The 21575-nt window shown below is 41.3% G+C and overlaps 1 protein-coding gene across 4 annotated transcripts in view; it reads left to right on the top strand.

Annotated features, from left to right (window-relative positions):
* The window catches only part of NPAS2 (neuronal PAS domain protein 2), a 190571-nt gene that overhangs the window by 103689 nt on the left and 65307 nt on the right, over window positions 1–21575 (top strand). For all 4 annotated transcript variants that reach the window (XM_059942246.1, XM_059942249.1, XM_059942245.1 and 1 more), the window contains exons 3-4: window positions 13087–13235; window positions 21412–21503. In XM_059942246.1, coding sequence (XP_059798229.1) covers window positions 13087–13235; window positions 21412–21503 — 241 coding nt within the window. The remainder of the gene's footprint in view (window positions 1–13086; window positions 13236–21411; window positions 21504–21575) is intronic.

The following is a 21575-nucleotide window of genomic DNA, read 5'->3' as shown; positions in this document are numbered from 1 at the left end:
GCTGCATTCTCTTAGCTTTTGCTTGTCTGTAAAGCTTTTAATTTCTCTGTCAAATCTGAATGAGATCCTTGCTGGATAGAGTAATCTTGGTTGTAGGTTTTTCTCCTTCATCACTTTAAGTATGTCCTGCCACTTCCTTCTGGCTTGCAGAGTTTCTGCTGAAAGATCAGCTGTTAACCTTCTGGGGATTCCCTTATGTGTTATTTGTTGTTTTTCCCTTGCTGCTTTTAATGTTTTTCTTTGTATTTAATTTTTGATAGTTAGATTAATATGTGTCTTGGCGTGTTTCTCCTTGGATTTATCCTGTATGGGACTCTCTGTGCTTCCTGGACTTGATTAACTATTTCCTTTCCCATATTAGGGAAGTTTTCAATTATAATCTCTTCAAATATTTTCTCAGTCCCTTTCTTTTTCTCTTCTTCTTCTGGGACCCCTATAATTCGAATGTTGGTGTGTTTAATGTTGTCCCAGAGGTCTCTGAGACTGTCCTCAATTCTTTTCATTCTTTTTTCTTTATTCTGCTCTGCAGTAGTTATTTCCACTATTTTATCTTCCAGGTCACTTATCCTTTCTTCTGCCTCAGTTATTCTGCTATAGATCCCTTCTAGAGAAATTTTAATTTCATTTATTGTGTTGTTCATCACTGTTTGTTTGCTCTTTAGTTCTTCTAGGTCCTTGTTAAACGTTTCTTGTATTTTCTCCATTCTATTTCCAAGATTTTGGATCATCTTTACTATCATTATTCTGAATTCTTTTTCAGGTAGACTGCCTATTTCCTCTTCATTTGTTAGGTTTGGTGGTTTTTTGCCTTGCTCCTTCATCTGCTGTGTGTTTCTCTGTCTTCTCATTTTGCTTAACTTACTGTGTTTGGGGTCTCTTTTTCGCAGGCTGCAGGTTTGTAGTTTCCATTGTTTTTGGTGTCTGTCCCCAGTGGCTAAGGTTGTTTCAGTGGGTTGTGTAGGCTTCCTGGTGGATGAGGCTGGATCTTGTCTTTCTGGTGGGCAGGTCCACGTCTGGTGGTGTGTTTTGGAGTGTCTGTGGCCTTATTATGATTTTAAGCAGCCTCTCTGCTAATGGGTGGGGTTGTGTTCCTGTCTTGCTAGTTGTTTGGCATAGGGTGTCCTGCACTGTAGCTTGCTGGTCGGTGAGTGGAGCTGGGTTTTGACATTGAGATGGAGATCTCTGGGAGATTTTTGCCATTTGATATTATGTGGAGCTGGGAGGTCTCTTGTGGACCAGTGTCCTGAACTTGGCTCTCCCACCTCAGTGATAGCCCTCACGCCTGGCTGGAGCACCAAGAACCTGTCCTCCACATGGCTCAGAATAAAAGGGAGAAAAAAAAGAAAGAAGAAAATAAAACAAAGTAAAATAAAATAAAATAAAGTTATTAAAATAAAAAATATTAAGAAAATAAAATTTTTTAAGTAAAAAAAAAAAAAAAAAAAAAGGACAGACAGAACCCTAGGACAAATGGTAAAAGCAAAGCGATACAGACAAAATCACACACAGAAGCATACACACTCACAAAAAGAGAAAAAGGGGAAAATATATATATATCGTTGCTCCCAAAGTCCACCTCCTCAATTTGGGATGATTTGTTGTCTATTCAGGTATTCCACAGATGCAGGTACATCAAGTTGATGGTGGAGATTTAATCCGCTGCTCCTGAGGCTGCTGGGAGAGATTTCCCCTTCTCTTCTCTGTTCACACAGCTCCTGGGGATCAGCTTTGGATTTGGACCCGCCTCTGCGTGTAGGTCGCCTGAGGGCGTCTGTTCCCGCCCAGACAGGACGGGGTTAAAGGAGCAGCTGCTTCGGGGGCTCTGGCTCACTCAGGCCGCGGGGAGGGAGGGGTACAGAGGAGGCGGGGCGAGCCTGCGGCGTCAGAGGCGTCGTGACGTTGCAACAGCCTGAGGCGCGCCGTGCGTTCTCCCGGGGAACTTGTCCCCGGATCACGGGACCCTGGCGGTGGCGGGCTGCACCAGCTCCCGGGAGGGGCGGTGTGGAGAGTGACCTGTGCTCGCACACAGGCTTCTTGGTGGCGGCAGCAGCAGCCTTAGCGTCTCCTGCCCGTCTCTGGGGTCCGCGCTGATGGCCGCGGCTCGCGCCGTCTCTGGAGCTTCTTTAAGCGGCGCTCTTAATCCCCTCTCCTCGCGCACCAGGAAACAAAGAGGCAAGAAAAAGTCTCTTTCCCCTTCGGCAGCTGCAGACTTTTTCCCGGACTCCCTCCCGGCTAGCTGTGGCGCACTAGCCCCTTCAGGCTGTGTTCACGCCGCCAACCCCAGTCCTCTCCCTGCGATCCGACCACAGCCCGAGCCTCAGCTCCCAGCCCCGCCCGCCCCGGCGGGTGAGCAGACAAGCCTCTCGGGCTGGTGAGCGCTGCTCGGCGCTGATCCTCTGTGCGGGAATCTCTCCGCTTTGCCCTCCGCACCCCTGTGGCTGCGCTCTCCTCCGTGGCTCCGAAGCTCCCCCCTGCGCCACCCGGTCTCCGCCCGCGAAGGGGCTCCTGGTGTGTGGAAACCTTTCCTCCTTCACAGCTCCCTCCCACTGGTGCAGGTCCCGTCCCTATGCTTTTGTCTCTGTTGTTTCTTTTTTCTTTTACCCTACCCAAGTACGTGGGGAGTTTCTTGCCTTTTGGGAAGTCTGAGGTCTTCTGCCAGCGTTCAGTAGGTGTTCTGTGGGAGTTGTTCCACATGTAGATGTATTTGTGATGTATTTGTGGGGAGGAAGGTGATCTCCGCGTCTTACTCTTCCACCATCTTGAAGCTCCTTCGTCACACCATGGATTTCTCACCAGAAACCATGGGAGCCTTCTAGTAGTGGCAGGATATTTTTTAAATGTCAAAAGAAAAGAACCATTAGCCCAGAATTCTATATCCAGTGAAAATATCCTTCAGAAATGAAGATAAATGAAGATATTCTCAAATGCAGGAAACCTAAGAAAGCTTCTTATCAAGAGACTTGCTCTGAAAGAATTGCTAAAGGATTTTTTTTTTAACAGAAAGGCAATGATACCAGATGGAAACTTGGGATATGAAATAGGAAGAGTAACAGAAATGGTAAATATCTGCCTAAATATAATATTAATAGATAGTCTGACATTTGGGGAAAAAAGTAATCTGATCTGATTCAGTGTATGTAGATGTGATTCAGCACATGTAGATCTGATTCAGCGTATGTAGATCTGATTCAGCGTATGTAACATAACTACAACATAAAGACGAGAAGGGTAAAGGAAACTATTAGGAGTAAAGTTTCCACATTCCACTTGAAATAGCAAAATATTCTAAGTAGGCCCTGAAAAGATGTTTTTCTATTATAATCCTTAATTACTAAAAACTATACAAAGAAATATAGTAAATAAAAACACAGTGGATATTTATTTTTTTAATTGAGGTATAGTTGATTTACAATGTTGTGTTAATTACTGCTGTACAGCAAAGTGACTCAGTTATACATTCCTTTTTTTAATATGCTTTTCCATTATGGTTTATCATAGGATATTGTATATAGTTGCCTGTGGTACACAGTAGGACCTTGTTGTTTATCCATCATATATATAAAAGCTTACATCTGCTAACTCCAACCATCCCTCCCCCAACACCTTCCCCCTTGCCAACCACCACTCTGTCCTCTGTGTCTAGGAGTTTGTTTCTGTTTCATAGATAGGTTCATTTGTGTCATATTTTAGATTTCCCATATAAGTGATATCATATGGTATTTGTCCTTGCCTGACTTACTTCACTTAGTATGATAATCTCTAATTGCATCCATGTTGCTGCAAATGGCATTATTTCATTCTTTTTTTATGGCTGAGTAGTATTCCATTGTATATATGTACCACATCTTCTTTAACCATTCATCTGTCAATGGACATTTAGGTTGTTTCCATGTCTTGGCTATTGTGAATAGTGCTGCTATGAACATAGGGGTGCATGTATCATTTTGAATTATAGTTTTGTCTGGACATATGCCCACGAGTGGGATTGCTGGATCATATGGTAATTCTATTTTTAGTTTTCTGAGGAACCTCCATACTGTTTTCCACAGTGGCTGCACCAACTTATATTCCCACCAACAGTGTAGGAGGGTTCCCTTTACTCCACACCTCCAGTATTTGTTATTTGTAGACTTTTTGATGATGGCCATTCTGACTGGTATGAGGTGGTCCCTTGTAGCTTTGATTTGCATTTCTCTAATAATTAGTGATGTTGAGCATCTTTTCATGTGCCTATTGGCCACCTGTATTTCTTCTTTGGAGAAATGTCTATTTAGGTCTTCTGCCTATTTTTTGATTGGGTTTTTGTTTTTTTGTTGTTGAGTTGTATGAGCTGTTTGTATATTTTGGAAATTAAGCCCTTGTCAGTTGCATCATTTGCAAATATTTTCTCCCATTCTGTAGATTGTCTTTTCATCTTGTTTATAGTTTCCTTTGCTGTGCAAAAACTTGTAAGTTTGATTAGGTTCCATTTGTTTTTGTTTTTATTTCTATTGCCTTGGGAGACTGACCTAAGAAAACATTAGTATGATTTACGTCAGAGAATGTTTTGCCTATGATCTCTTCTAGGAGTTTTATGGTGTCATGTGTTATGTTTAAGTCTTTAAGCCATTTTGAGTTTATTTTTGTGTATGGTGTGAGGGTTTTTTCTAACTTCATTGATTTACAAGTGACTGTCCAACTTTCCCAGCACTACTTGCTGAAGAGAATGTTTTTTCCCATTGTATATTCTTGCCTTCTTTGTCGAAGATTAATTAACTGTAGCTGCATGGGTTAGATAAATTAAAATGGAATAAACCCAAAAGAAAGCAGGAAAGGAGAAACAGGAACAACAAAAAAACAAATGAACAAGCAAAAAGTGAAAAAAACAGAAAACAGATGGTAAGATGGTATACCTAAATCCAAACATATAAATAATTACATTAAATGCAATGGCCTAAACATGCCAACTAAAAGACAGATCTTCAGAATGGATTTTTTTTAAAATGACATGACATTCACTTTATATATGATGATATAGATAGGTTAAAAGTAAAACTATGGAAAATGATATACCACTTAAATTAATTAAAAGAAAGCCAGAGGGGCTATAAAATAAAGTGTACTTCATAGCAAAGAAAATTGCCAGGAATAAAGAGTGATATTGCATAATGATAAAGAGTCAGTATACTAAGAACACATAACAATTCTATATGTGTATACACCTAACAACAGGGCTTCGAAGTACATGAAGCACAACCTAAAGAACTGTGACAAGAATTTAATATGCCTTTCTCAGTAATAGAACTAGTAGATAGAAATTCAGTAAGGATATACAAGAAATAAAAAATACTGTCATCCAAAAAGATATGCTTGACATTTGTAGAAAACTCCACCCAACAGTAGCAGAATACACATTATTTTCAAGTACACTTTGAACGTTCAATAAGATAAATCAAATCCTGCTTCACAAAACAAATGTAAAAATGTCTAATGAACTGAAATTAAATTAGAAGCAGAAATATAGTGGGGGGGGGAAGATAACACTTTTTTCACAATACATTTCTAAGTAATCCAGGGGTCAAAGAGGATGTCTCAAGGACTATTAGAAAGTATTTTGAACTGAACAAGAGTAAAATTATAACATAGCAAAATCTGTGGGTTGCCTCTAAAGCAGTGCTTAGAGGGAAAGCTATAGCATTAAATGTTCATAATAGAAAAGAGAAAAGGTCTTAAGTCAAGAACTTAAGCTTCCACTGTAAGAAACTAGAAATGAAAGAGCAACATAAGCTCAAAACAAGAAGAAGAATGGAAATTATAGATATAAGAGCAGAAATCAATAAGAGTAAAAACAAAAATAATAGAGAAAAATCAGTGAAACCAAAAGGTGATTTTTAAAAAATCAGTAAAATTGGTAAGCCTATTGCAAGAATGACAAAAAAAGAAGACATAAATTACCAACAGCAGGAATTTTATAAAGGAGATGTCACTGCACCACCCTTTAGACATTAAAAGGACCATAAGGGAATTCTTTGAACAACGGAACCTATATAAGTACAACAACTTAGATGGGAGGAACCAATTACTCAAAAACTATAAACCACCAAAACTCATACAAGAAGAAATAGAAAGCCTAGAATCCTATAACTAATAAGGAAATTGAATTTGTAGTTTAAAATCTTGTGAAAAAGAAATCTCCATACCCAGATGGTTCCACTGATGAATTCTGTCAATCATTAAAAGAAGAAATATCACCAATTTTACACAGTCTCCTCCAGAGGAGGAAATACTTCCCAACTTATTTTGTGAGACCAGCATTACCCAGAAAAAGACAGTACAAGAAAAGAAAACTATGGACCAATATTCTTCATGAACATAGATGCAGAAATCCTCAACCAAACATTAGCAAATCATATCCATCCATCTGTCTGTCTATATCTATCTATCTGCCTATCAAATACATCATGACCAAGCAGAGTTTTATCCAGGGGAAATAAGGCTATTCAATATTTGAAAACCAATCAGTGTATCAGTGTAACCCACCAAGTTTGAAAGCTGTGGAAGAAAAACCAAACCACATGATTACATTAAATGATGCAGAAAAGGAATTTGACAAAATTTGACTTCTATTCATGATATAAACTCTCAGCAAACTAGGAGTAGGAGGGAATTTCCTCCTATTTATGCATTTACGTAAAAGGCATAAGGGCATTTACATAAAACCTATGGCTAATATACTTAATGGCAAAAGACTGAATGTTTTCCCCCTAAAATGGTAAACAAGGTAAAAGTGTCTGCTCTCATGACTTTTATTCAACATCGTGCTGCTAGTTCTAGCCAGAGTAATGAGACAGTAAAAGAAATCAAAAGCATATTGATTGGGAAAAAAAGAAACAACACTTTCCTTATTCACAGATGACATGATTGTGTATTTAGAACATCCTGAGAGACTTACCAAAAAAAAAAAAGCTCCTATAACTAATAAGTGAATTTAGCAAGGTTACAGGATACAAAGTTAAAACACACAAATCAATCATCTTTCTATAGGTTAGCTATGAAAACTATTAGAAACTGATATTAAAAACATAATTTATAATCAATCCCCAAAAATGAAATACTTAGGTATAAATCTAATAAAACATGTATGAAATATGTATGTAAAAACTGCAAAATGCTCATAACAGAAATCAATGAAGACCTCAGTAAATGGAAAGACATTGTATTTATGTATTGGAAGACTCAACAGAGTAAAGATATCAATTTTCCCCAAATTGGTCCATAGATTTAAAAGAATTCCAATCAAAATCCCAGCAGAACTCTTTGTAGATAAAGACAAGTTACTTGTAAAATGTAATGGAAAGGCATAGGCACCAGAATGGTCAAATTAAAAAAGAATGAAATAATGCCATTTGCAGCAACATGGATGGACCTAGAGATGATCATACTAAGTGAAGTAAGTCAGACAGAGAGAGACAATATAATATCACTTGTATGTGGAAACTGGAAAAAAAATGATACAAATGAACTTATTTACAAAATAGAAACAGACTCACAGACTTAGAAAACAAATTTATGGTTACCAAAGGGGAAAGGTGGAGGGGAGGGATAAATTGGGAGATTGGGATTAACATATACACACTCCTATATATAAAATAGATAATCAACATGGACCTATTATATAGCATAGGGAACCCTACTCATTACTCTGCAATATCCTATATGGGAAAAGAATCTGAAAGAGAATAGATATATGTATATGTATAACTGAATCACTTTGCTGTACACCTAAAACTAACACAACATTGGAAATCAACCATACTCCAATATAAAATCAATTTTTTTTAATTTAATGGAAAGGCATAGGCACTAGAATGGTCAAAATAATTTTGAAAAAGAAGAATAAAGTTGGAGGAATCACATTATTAATTTTAAGACTTACTATAAAACTACAGTAATTGCACAGTATGGTACTGGTGGAGGGAAAGCTCCACATATCCCTGGAACAGAGAATAGATAATCCAGAAACTGAATCACATAAAGTTGACCAATTGATTTTTTACAAAGGTGCAAAGGTAATTCAGTGTAGAAATGTCATTTCAAAAAAGTGGAGTTGGAACAACTGGACAACCATATGCAAACAAATTTTCACCTAAACCTTACATGTTATAAAAATAATTCAAAATGGATCATAAGTCTAAAGGTAAAATGTGTAAAACTCTTAGAAGAAAACACAGGAGAAAATCTTCGTGGCCTGAGGTTAGGCCAAGGGTTCTTAGATCTGACACCAAAGCACAATCCATAAAAAGCAAAAAATGGTTAACTTGGGCTTCATCAAAATTTAAAACTTTTACTCTGTGAAAGACACTTATTAAGAGAATGAAAAGGCAAGCTGGAAAAATAACAAATCACATGTCTGACAAAGGATTGTATCAGAATATATAACGAACTCTCAAACCTCAAACAGTAAGGAAACAAACAGCCCCATTTTAAAATGCCAAAGGGCATGAACGGATGCTTCACGAAAGAGGATATACAGATGGCATAAAAGTACATGAAAAGATGTTCAACATCATTAGCGATTAGAAAAATGCAAATGAAAGCCCTATGAGATAGCACTGCACATCTCTTAGATGAGCTAAAATAAAAAGTACTGACAATACTAACTCCCCTTGAGGACGTGGAACATCTGGATCACTCCTACATTGCTAGCAAGAGATAAAATGATACCGCCACCCTGGAAACCAGTCTGGCGGTTTCTTAGAAAGTTAAACATACACTTTCCACGTGATCCAGCCATCCTACTCCCAGGTTACTTACTTCAGAGAGCTGACAACTTATGTTCACACAAAAACCTGTACACAGCAGGTTTACAGCATCTCTACTTATGAACGAAAATGGGAAACAACCCAAATCTCCTTCAGCAGGTGAATGGATAAGCCAGCTGTGTTAACATCCATGCAATAGAAAACTACTCGGCAATGAGAAGGGGAAGGTGTTGGTAGGTGCAGCAACTTGGACGAACCTCAAAGGCATCGTGCTGGGTAGAAGCCAGCTCAAAAGGTTACATGCTGTCTGATTCTGTTTATAGGACATTCTCAAAAAGAGAACACAATGATGGAGAACAGAACTGGGGCTTCCAGGGGTTACAGATGTGGAGAGAACGAGGGAGTTGTAGAGGGAGTTGTAGAAGGAGGTGGGAGAGTGCAGTACCTCATAGCATGGGCACCTGAGTTGGCCTTCTCCACCACTTCCTGGTCCTGTGACGTCGGGAGTTCTACAGCCTCTCAGTGCCTCGGCCTCACCTGTGAAATGGGAATGATAACAGTACCTACCTTCAAGGGTCATTGTCAGGATAAAGGAATGAATACATGTAGGGCACTTAAAATAGTGCTATTACATAGTAAGTGCCCAGCAAGTGTTATCTATGTCACCAATGTCCCGTGGGAGACATCAGAAAAGATAACCTGGGGCTCTTTGAGCCCTGCATTCAAAGTCAAAGGCTGAGGCTTGTATCAGTGTATGTTTAAAACACACACACACACACCCCTTCCCTTCCTCCTAGACCTCCTCTCTCTTTTTTTCTCTCTCTCAAACTCAATAAAAAGAAGACAAACAACCCAATTGAAAAATGGGCAGAAGATTTGAAAAGACACTTCACAAAAGAAGATATACGAAAGAGAGTTAAGCATGTGAAAAGATGCTGACATCACTCATCATGAGAAAAATGCCAATTAAAACCGCAATGAGATAACGCTACAGTGGCTAAAGTGAAGAAAGGCTGACAATGCCAAGTGTTTGCAAGGATGTGGAGCAACAGGAACTCTCATACGTTGCAGGTGGAAATGCAGAAACAGGACAGCCATTTTGTATAACTGTACGGTACTATCCTACAATGTTAAACATACTCTTATGATATGACCCAGCAATTTCGTACCTTTGTATTTACGTCTGTGTCTACACAAAGACAAGGAAATGAATACTCAGAGCAGCGTTATTCTTTTTTTTTAATTTTTTATACAAATTTTAAAGGTTACTTTCCATTTACAATTATTCCACAATATTGGCTATATTCTCTGTGTTGTATAATAAGAGCAGCATTATTCTTAATACCCCCAAAGTAGAAACAACCCAAATGAATACTAGTCAGCCGGCAAAAGGAATGAAGTATTAATATATGCAACAGCATGGCTGAATCGCCGAAACTTTATGGTAAATAAAAGTCAAAGACTCTGTGCTATCTGATTCCATTTATATGAAATCCTCGAAAAGACAAAACTACAGTGACAGCAGACCAGTGGTTTCCCAGGGCTGTGGTCCAGGGGAGATCAACAGCAAACAAAGATGCAGGAGAAAACCTTTTAGGATGGAGGAGCTATTTTACAGCTCAATTTTGGTGGTGGTTCCACAGTTACCAAGATTCATCAAACTACACACATAAAATGGATGAGTTTCACTGAACATAAATAATGCCTTAAAGGAAAAAACAAACCCAAAGGCTGATTGTTTAAGTGTCTTTCAACCTGTTTTCCCAGTGCCTTAGGCATGGTGGTCTCGGGGCCTGCCGAGCAGACCTCCTTATCAGAAATAAGGTCATTTAAGGCTTTTTATTTTCCTTCTTGGCTCAGAGCTGTGGATTCAGCTGACACTGACCAATTTCCAGTGGGCACCATCGTGTGTCCCAGGCGGAGGCGACAGAAGCAAGCTTGTGTTCCTGTCACTAATGATACAAGCCTTCATCATTGTCTCTGCCAGGCTGTGTTCATTGCCGTTATACCCACTGAAGAAGAGAACAGAGTCATAATGAGCTGGGTGTTATCTGCTCACCAATAATTTATAATGGGCAAACTAGGACAGGAACAGAGCTTTTTCTGACTAAGGAGGTTGCATGTCACTCTTCAAATCTAGGCCAAAAAATTATTTATAATGCATAGACAGTCACTCAGAAAGTTAAAAGGTTCCTTTCTTCTCTCCCATGTGTTTGAACAGTATGCTTTTTACCTTGGACTAGCACAAAGGCACCTCGGCATCTTACTGCTACACCTGCAGTCAGACTGTGGGAGAGATTGGGAGAGAGTGTACTTGAGGATGGTGACTGGCCTAGGAATGAGGCCTTTGTAGAAACGCCTTGAGGATTTCAGGTCCTCCCAAAAATCCAAGGAGAGAGAGGAAGGAGGGAAAAGTCAGGAAAAGGAAGAGACCCTTAGGTAAGGGTACCTACCACGCGCTTTAGGTGAGCTTTGAAGAATTATCTCAGATGTTATCAGGAAACCCCCCAAACTGAGACGAAATCAGCAAAAGATGACTTGTAAACGGGTGGGTTGAAACCAAGACAGGTCGTGCGCAATTAGGCAGTGACAAGCGGAATTGTTGTGGCCATCACAGCATCGAGGGAAAGGGTGTTTGGGGTGTGTGCCTCTGTTTCTAAGGGCTGTTTGGGGAAGGTGAATCTCTGGTGATACTGACACCTGTGGATATTGGTACCCACCCTAGGGGAGGTGAATCCTTCTGAGGGGAACCTGCTGCGTTGTCACAAGCCACCAGCATCCTGTCCTGACCACGCGTTGGCCAGTGGCCTCCTGGTGGGTGATTTGCTGCTCCAGGCACCTTGACCCCGGGCCCCAGGGGGCCGGGACCAGCAAGTTCAATGGACCCTGCAGCTGTGGCCCTTGTTCTCTCTCGGTGAGCTGACTTTCTGGAACGAATCCATCTGGGGTGAATTTGGGCGGGGTGGGTCAGCTTTGAGCAAGCTGGCTGTGGAGGAACGCCTGGCCTGTGGTGTGTCTAAGGATCAAGGCCTCTGGGGTGCCACAGCTTCTCAGACTTCTTCAGGCTATGGGGGGCGGGGTGGTCCCTTGTCTAGTAGAGCAGCCCCGGCAGCCGCGATTTCCTATCCGAGTTCCTGGGATCCTAGGCTTCCTCAGTGCCTCAGTGGCTCAGGGCAGATCCCCTCTCCTCAAACTGAGCAGCTCCACTTTGATCTCTTCTGTAGGCGTGCAGTGTAGTATGTCATTTTTTAAAAAAAATAAACTCTATTTTTAGAGCAGTTTTAAGTTCCCAGCAAAATTGAGTGGAAGGTACAGAGATTTTCCATATGCTCTCTGTCGCTATATATGCACAGCCTCCCCGATTACAAACACCCCACCAGCAAGACTGGTCCATTTGCTGCAACTGATGAAGCTACATTGACACAACATTGTCCCCCAAAGACCGTAGTCTACTTTAGGGTTCACTCTTGGGGTTGTACATTCTCTGGGTTTGGCCAAATATATGACACGCATCTGCCATTATAGTATCATACAGAGTAGTTTCACAGCCCTAAATATCCTCTGTGTCCACCTGTTCACTCCCCCACCACCTCAGCCCCTGGCAGCCACTGATCTTTTTCCTGTCGCCATAGTTTCATCTTTTCCAGAACGTCACAGAGTTGGAGTCCTCGAGTGTGGAGTCTTTGCAGATTAGCTCTTTCACTTAGTAACATGCACTGAAGTTTCCACCATGTCATTTTTAAAAGGGTTCAGCCACATTTAGCAGCTTGACAGTCACGTGCAGTCCCTGTCACATTGGCTCTGGACCATGCGTGGCTTGTGGATGGTTTTGTGTGGGGTGAGCCTGGACTTCCCAGCAGGATGATGAGCTCTGGGGCAGTGGGCAGGACGTGTGCCAGGGTGGCACTGGCTCTCTACTGGACACTCAGGATGCCTGGCTATCCCTCGTGACTTGGCATCAGGGGCTAGGCGCTCTGGGTTGGAGGGGACCTGGTGTGGGCCTGAGGACAGACTGTCAGAGCAAACCCCTCGGGGCTGTTTATCTTGATAATCAGCATGTCGCCTGTTCTCTGAAGTCAGAGCATCTGGCTACAGAGCCGATCTGTAAGATTCTGTATCTGAGTCAGGACTCACTGATACTGTCTCTCTTTGTGGCCGGGAGCCTAGCGTAACATTTTTTCTGTCTCCGTTACTCAGCTCGGAAATATGGCGCACGTTTCTTTCCTTGAAAAGTTTTGATTAGATGATCTCAGCAGAACACACTCTGACCGAAAGTGCCTCCGTCCCGTAAGGAAGGCTTCCAGAAGTGGAGTGTTCCAGTAACCTGTGTATTTTGCGTTGACAGAGCTTCTCGAAACAAGTCTGAGAAGAAACGTCGGGACCAGTTCAATGTTCTCATCAAAGAGCTCAGCTCCATGCTGCCTGGCAACACGCGGAAGATGGACAAGACCACCGTGCTGGAGAAGGTCATCGGATTCCTGCAGAAACACAACGGTAATGGTGACGCTTCTCTCCGTTTTTACTCCGTTCCTGCCATTTCCATTTGGCAGTGACTTCATCAAGTTGGTCTTCCTGCTTGGTTCTCTCTCCCCAGCAAACCCGATCTCCTCCGTCATAGGTTTCCTCTTTCCAAGGCACTCCACCCTCTAGAAAAACCCTATCTCCAGCAGGTTTGGGACGGGACACTCACCTCCCAAATTGCTTTCTCAGCCAGAGGAGGGAATCCAGAGCAGACTCACAGGTCGCACCCAACCCAAGCAGGGCGGCACTGACAATGGGAGCATCTTGATGAAAAATGTCTGGAGCAAGCCTTTTCGTATAGCCCTGCCATGCCCAGGTATTCATTTTCCAGTGGATCAGACGGTACTGGTGTCTCCATCCATTGCTGCCACCGCCCCTAAACGCTTTGGCCTTCTACCAAAGAGTTTAGGTAGAAGGAAAAAATTAATACCGTGGAAAAAAAATACCATGGAAAAAATTAATCAAAAATAATTAATTGACTTAATATCAAATCCATTTTTTAATTGAGATGTAACTCACATAGCATAAAATTCACTGCTTTAAAGTTTATAGTTCTCTGGCTTTTAGTATACTCACAGGTTGTGCAACCATAGACACTATCTAATTTTATCATCTCCCAAAGAAACCCTGTACCCCACTGGCAGTTACTTCCCATTTCCACCCTCCCTCCAAGTCTCGGCAACCACTGATCTATTGAATACTTTCTGTCTCTATAGATTTGCCTGTTCTGGGTATCGCATACAAATGGAATCATACAATATATGGTCTTTTGTTTCTGGCTTCTTTCACTTAGCATCCTTATTTTAGCAAGTATCTGTATTTCATTTCTTTTTATGGCCAAATAATATCCTATTGTGAGGATATACCACTTCACTTATCTGTTTATCAGTTGACAGACATTTGGGCTATTTTCCCTTTTCTGGCTGTTAAATAATGCTGCTGTGAACATTCCTATACAAGTTTTTGAGTGGATATATATTTTCAGTTCTCTTGGGTATACCTAGGAGTGGAATTGCTTGGTCGAATGGTAACTTGGTGTTTAAATTTTTGAGAAACTGCCAGACTGTTTTCCATAGCAGCGATACCATTTTTACATTCCCATCAGCAATGTATGAAGATTGCAGTTTCTCCACATCCTCACCAACACTTGTTATTGTCTGATTGTGTGTGTGTGTGTTTATTATAGCCTTCCTGGTTGATAAGAAGTGATATTTCATTGTGGTTTTGATTTCCATTTCCCTAATATCTAATGATGTTGAGCTTTTCATGGGCTTATTGGCACATGGCAAATTTGTATGTCTTCTTTAGAGACTGTCTATTCAAATCCTTTGCCCATTTTTAATTGGATTATTTATGTTTTTGCTGTTGAGTTGTAAGATTTCTAGATACTAGACCCTTATCAGATATATAATTTGCAAATACTTTCCTCATTCTGTGGGTTGTCCTTTCACTTTCGTAATGATGTCCTTTGACATTAGGAAAGTTTTAGGTTTGATGATATCCAATTTATCTTTTTGTTGTTGGTGGTGGTTTCTTGTGCTTTAGGTATCATATCTAAGAAACTATTGTCGATGAAGGTCATGAAGATATAAATCTATATTTTCCTCTAAGAGTTTTATAATTTTAAGCTATAATTTAAACAGTTAGATATAAGCCATAGGTTAGACATTTAGATATTTGATCCACTTTGAGTTAATTTTTTGTATATGGAGTAAGGTAGGGAGTCAAAATTCATCCTTTTACATGTGACTATCTAGTTATTCCAGCACTCCACTCTTTTTTTTTAATCTTTTCAATACTTTATAAAGGTATAACACTCATACAGAAAATACACAGATCATAACTGTACAGTTGAATTAGTTATGACAGAGTGAATGCAGCCAGGAAACCAACACCCAGGTCAAGAAATAGAAGCTTCCCCAATAGTTGCCCCTTCCTATTTACCTCTGCTTTCCCCAAAGGTATTCTCTGGCTGACCTCTAATACCAGAGACTGGCTTCGTCTGTTGGGCCCTTACTCAGATGAAATCATACATTATGAACATGATGTTTGTGTGACTACTCTGTGTTCTTCCAGTGCAATGGCTAATTCATTTTCATTGGTACCTAGTATTCCATTATATGAATTTATTACTTGAATCCATCCTTGAACTTATGTCTTTCTCAAATCATCCTGTCTCCATTTTACTCTCCTTCCAACCCTTTTACCTCTTAGCACGGCCTAACCTGCACTACTGCTCCCCTGTGGATGGTACCAGAAAATTGAAGAAGAGTTAGGAGGGTTCAGGAGCAACTAACGAGCAAGAACAGAATTCTTTTTTTTTTTTTTCCTTAACCATGACACCAAACATATTAAAGTCAGAAATGTCAGATTACTGAGGAGATAATTACAGTTCTTCTGTGCTTACCGTGATGCTTCTCCTTCACTGAACATTTTCCTAGACAAGATGATTTCATGGAAGAGGGCACAGCTGGGACACTAGAAAGTTTCATTATACTTGTTATTCTTTTATTATTTCTGTAATAATTGTATATACCTATTACAAATGTGACAGTAATGATATATCTCCTTTTTTACCCCAAAGCTGCCCAGGGGAGAGTAAAGAATATGTTAATTGCTTTTGTTAAAAGTCAGGGAAGAACAGTCAAGCTGAGAACAAGAACGATAAAGTATTGCAGCGGGCTTCCCTGGTGGCGCAGTGGTTGAGAATCTGCCTGCTAATGCAGGGGACACGGGTTCGAGCCCTGGTCTGGGAAGATCCCACATGCTGTGGAGCAACTAGGCCCGTGAGCCACAACTACTGAGCCTGCGCGTCTGGAGCCTGTGCTCTGCAACAAGAGAGGCCGCGATAGTGAGAGGCCCGCGCATGGCGGTGAAGAGTGGCCCCCGCTTGCCGCAACTAGAGAAAGTCCTCGCACAGAAACGAAGACCAAACATAGCCAAAAATTAAAAAAAAAAAAAAACAGCAAAAAAAACCCAGATAGCTGTTGCATGAAAAAAAAAAAAAAAGTATTGCAGCAATATTTGATTGCCCCCAATAATTTAAGCAGAATGGTTATATTTCCTAAATGATGATTTAGCTAAATGAAAGAGCAGGTTGGTTTGATTACCAAGATATTGTGTGCAAATTACTCAAACTAGGTCAGTGCCACTGAGAAATAGGACAGCTGAGATCAAGTTCATCCGTGTGACATTTATGCTGGGCTCTGTCCACTGTGGAATTACAGAACTGTCAAATCTGGGACCTGGAAAGGATCAGTCAGCAGAAATGCAGCCTCCTACCACCAGGAGTGCCTGTGTCCATCTCACCTTTTTCTTACGACTAAGGCCTACTCCACACAGCCCCCTGAAATGCAACCAGGATCAACCCCAGATCTCCCTCATCCTTATTCCACATTCAAAAGAAAATAGAAAATCCAAGACAGATTTTATTGAGAAATATAATGGTTGGGCCAAAATTTAGATTAAAGCAAAAAACAAAAACAAACACTAACTTAACTTATAATCCAAATGGACATGAACTCCACAAGCATCTGCAGTGGAGTGGAGGATAGCATGATTAGCATTCATTCGGGGCTCACCTTGAGCCAGGCAGGCATTGTTCTAAGGGCTCCACAGAGTAACTCACTGGAGTTGAGCCTTACAGCGGCCCTTTGGGTTGGTACCTTTTCACAGACGAGGCAACTGAGGCACAGACATGTCAGGCCACTATTATCAGACAGCCAGGAAGGTACAGAATCTAAACCAGGCCTTCTGTCTCCAGAGCCCAAGTTTTTAACATTACACCGTACTGCTTCTCCACAAGACGTGATTTATGGGACTCTTATAGATAGAGACATCATAGCTACACTACAGCTGTTTATTACTGTGGCCATTTAGACTACTGGCTCTCACCCTTGGTGGCCCCTTAGAATCACCTGAGGAGCTTTCAAAAATACATGTAACTGGGTCACACCTCACAGGCCAACACCTCAGAATTTCTAGGGGTGGAACCCGGGTTGTGAGCTGGAGCTGGCTCGTACCAGCTTGCAAAAGGTGATTGTTAAATTTTCAAGAGTTTTACACGCCAGTTGACATCAAGTTGGCAGCTTGAAATCAGCCAGGGTCTGAGTATTTCCACCATAAAAACAGGCAAACAGTACTGTTGTGGGTGTGGAGAGCCTTTTACCAGCTCATCCCTGGGTCAGGCCTAAGCATCAGTATTTTTAAAGCTGCCCAGGTGATTCCAGCATGCAGCCAGGGTTAAGAACTGTGGATTTAGATGTGCTTTCTGCCTTCACGCTGAAGGTAGGCCATGTGATGCATCAGGCACGATGATGAGGTGCAGGTAGTCGTTATAATTATTTAGCTCTCCCCAGTAATCTGTCAAGCGTCCCTATTTTCTCAGCTTGGGAGATAAACCTTGATCCTGGAATGCATACTTTTTCTCTTTGAAGTAATCCAAATCAAAATGAGAACCTGACCGTGTTTCTCTGTAGGGAAATGTTGTGTCATCAGTATCTATTACAGGAGAGAAACCCCTAAACTATGTAAATAGCAAGGCATATCGGGCAACCTTAGCCACAGCCGTCGAAATGTCACTTCTACAAGACCAGGCTGACCTGTGTGCTTTCCTCTTCCTGTGCGAGTCTCAGCTGATTCAATGTCCTTTTCTCCCAACATCAAATCCTAGTCCTCAAACTTGCCCCTTTAATACGTCTGCGTTAGTGAGTGGGGGTGGGGTGGAGATGGCAGCAGAACAAGGAGAAATGTCCCTGTTGGACAGGGTAATAGTTACCCCATCCAGCCTATTTTCTGCCCCATTTTCCAGACTCTTCCTTGACCATATATAACCCAAAGTCGTACCTGTTTGTTCATGCATAGCATGAGCTATTGGGAGGTGAGCGTTCTAGGGCACAAGTACAACTTAAACTATGGTAGACTTTTGGGGTTCAGCTTCTGATTGCAATGTTTCCCTGTAGAGTTGGTCCCAGATGGCTGTGCTTCCCTTGCTGTTTGGAAACCACTTTGACGATATTGCTTTGCTAATCCTGCCCTGTCACCTATAGCTTGTAATATTGTTCCCGTAAAATGCCAGTAGAGATGTGATTATAACACTGATTTCGATTTCCCAGTTTAACTTGCTTGGAGACATTTTATCTGTATATATGCATATTTTTTTAATTAATTAATTAATTTTAATTTTTTTTTGGCTGTGTTGGGTCTTCGTTTCTGTGCGAGGGCTTTCTCTAGTTGTGGCAAGCGGGGGCCACTCTTCATCGCGGTGCGCGGGCCTCTCACTATCGCGGCCTCTCTTGTTGCAGAGCACAGGCTCCAGACGCACAGGCTCAGTAGTTGTGGCTCACGGGCCTAGTCGCTCCGCGGTATGTGGGATCCTCCCAGACCAGGGCTCGAACCCGTGTCCCCTGCATTGGCAGGCAGATTCTCAACCACTGCGCCACCAGGGAAGCCCCTTATCTGTATATTTTTTAACATGCTATGGATGGAGCCTTAACTTGCAAGGGCTGTAATCAGATTATTGGAAATCAAAGTGAATGAAATGGCAGCTTTCAGTATTATTATGCTGTTGTTTTAGAAAGCATCTAGTCATACTGAATGATCTAAAAGAAATGGGTCTTTCATTTCCTTTACCATTAAGTTGGATTGTCCTTGTCTATATCAGATTTGGGCTGCCAGAAAGACTCTTCTCCTAGACAAACGATTAATCTACAGTTTGATCCTAACGGTCAGAGGAATTTTACAGATGAGCGTATGTGTTGGGAAAAGGCGGAGGGTATTTATGGGTTAGTTGATAAGCATAGCCGCAGTCCATCTCTTTTCTAAGTGGTGAAAGGGTTGCAGTCATTGATCTGAGCAACTGGGAGTTTCACCCTCTCCCCTCTGGCTCAGCTGGGACCCCAGAACGATGACTGGTCCAGATGTGTGTGTAGCGCCTGGCCTCTGCTTCCCAGGATGCCTTTCACTGGGCACAGCCTGTGGCCACAGTGGCACCAGCCGAGAGGGGTCCCCATACTGGTCCCCGCTGGTGGCCCTTCAGTGCCGTTGGCTGACTGCCTGTCCACCACGGTTTCCTTTCCTGGGTTTCTTCCTGTGCTCAGTGACCAACAGCTGTTAGTGGCTCTCTTGTGCTCCTTTCACATCATGAAAGACAAAACTTCAGTTGTGTGCAACAGCAGCAAATATTCTTTCAGAAATCGAGAAGGGCGATCTCTTCCCCGCAGGGAACGCGGGGTGACTGAACTCGGGAAGGTTTACAGAGTCACACGTGTAACTCACCCTTCACGGCACCTTCATTCAGGAGTGACCACTGAGTTCATTCACATCCCTTCACTCAGATGGCAGGATGAACTCGCCAAACTCCCTGCGGAGAAACTACCAACAACACAGCGTCAAAGGAGAAGGCCTTCAAATGTCTCTCCTCGTTTAAGTTTATAGCTTATCTGCCTGAACAATTTGCATTTTCTAGGAAGTTGTTGAACAGAATATGATTCTCTCTGAGGTAAAGAGAGAAATCATAGCTACGTGGGTTTTTCTTAGCACCAAGAAAATAACCCCTAAAGAAACCTCTTACTACATAAAGTGGAGCAAAACATTGGTTAAAGATGGGGGATAAACTGAAGGAAAAACAAATATATTCAGTACAGCATTTGCGTTCCCTGTAATAATCTTATCAGAGGTATTTTATTAATAAAGCACCCTCTTTCAAAAAGGCAGAAGCCAGACCTGGAAACAACCTAAGTGTTCAATGACAGATGAATGGATAAAGAAGATCTGGTACATATATACAGTGGAATATTACTCAGCCATAAAAAAGAATGAAATAATGTCATTTGCAGCAATATGGATGGACTTGGAGGGCATTATGCTAAGCGAAATAAGTCAGTCAGAGAAAGATAAATACTGTGTGATATCACTTATATGTGGAATCTAAAAAATACAACAAACTAGTGAATATAACAAAAAAGAAGCAGACTCACAGATATAGAGAACAAACTAGTGGTTACCAGTGGTGGTGGGAGGGGGGTAGACAATACAGGGCTGGGGAAGTGAGAGGCACAAACTATAGGGTGTAAGATAGGCTCCAGGATGTATTGTACAACACAGGGAATAGAGCCAATATTTTATAATAACTGTAAATGGAAAGTAACCTTTAAAAATTGTATAAAAATAAAATTTTTTTTTTAAAAAAAGAGCTTTGAAGATTAGTCAGTAAACCAAAAAGAAGTGAAATGCCCTGATATCTTACAGTTTTTATAGGAAAGAAACTTGATTGCTGTTTTCCCAAACTTGACAAAAATCCTAAGAATTTACATGAAGTCACCAAGTTGTGAAGCAGAAGGAAATTATTCTAAATCATGAATAGTAAAAACCAATTTCCATCAACTATGATAAAGAAAAAAAAAAGACAAAAGGGCAGGAGAACTACAGTATTTAAGGAGTCCTGTGTAGACCAACGACTATTAAATTTACAAATATGAAAAACATCTTCCAAACAAGGTAGTTACTTGAGACGGGCAAAGTACAGATTAACCCAAAAAAGTTTTGGGAAGAGTAAATCCTGGCCTTAAAAGCAACTAAGTAACATGTATTTGTATAGCACATTATACTTCAGGAACTGGAAATGCTGAAAAATACATTACAATCTGCACAGACACAGTAGGTTAGGTACTACGCACCTAAGATGTTTCCGGAATTTTGAAAATACCAGCTCGCTAAAGCATTTTGTTTCATCTTGACCTTGAAGAAGCAGTTTAAGGATGCGACCCTCCATCCCTGTCCTTGTTCCTGTTGCCTTGAGAGGTGGCAACCACCTAACTCCAACCGCTGTTGATGGGCTTTGTCATGTAGAAATTCAAGGGCATGGTGCTACCTGCTAATTGTAGGCAGTACACCCAGTGCAGAGGGTGGGGTTCTCTCCTCACAGAAGCCTCATTAAAGGGGTGTGAAAACGTCAAGAGGTGTTTTTAAGCCCATTGTATCCAAAGCACCCAGTCCTCAGAAATCAGAGTAACCTAAGTCCTTATATCAGCTTCTTTCGTTAAACTGCACATTTACACAAAATCACATAGAAATAATGTGTGCTTCATCTGTTAATTCCAATTTCTAGGTGCCTTCCCATCTAAAAGCTTGTTTATGCTTTTTTTTTTAGAAGTCTCAGCGCAAACGGAAATCTGTGACATTCAGCAGGACTGGAAACCTTCATTCCTCAGTAATGAAGAATTCACCCAGCTGATGTTGGAGGTGAAATGCGCTTTCCAATTAGCTTAATGGGTTGCAAATTAAAATGTAGCTGCTTGTTCCAGATAAGACCCT

Source organism: Balaenoptera ricei, chromosome 13 (genome assembly GCF_028023285.1).
Source record: "Balaenoptera ricei isolate mBalRic1 chromosome 13, mBalRic1.hap2, whole genome shotgun sequence".
NCBI lineage: Eukaryota > Metazoa > Chordata > Mammalia > Artiodactyla > Balaenopteridae > Balaenoptera > Balaenoptera ricei.
The sequence above is the reverse complement of the archived record's forward strand: the minus strand, read 5'-3'. Positions and strand labels throughout refer to the sequence as shown.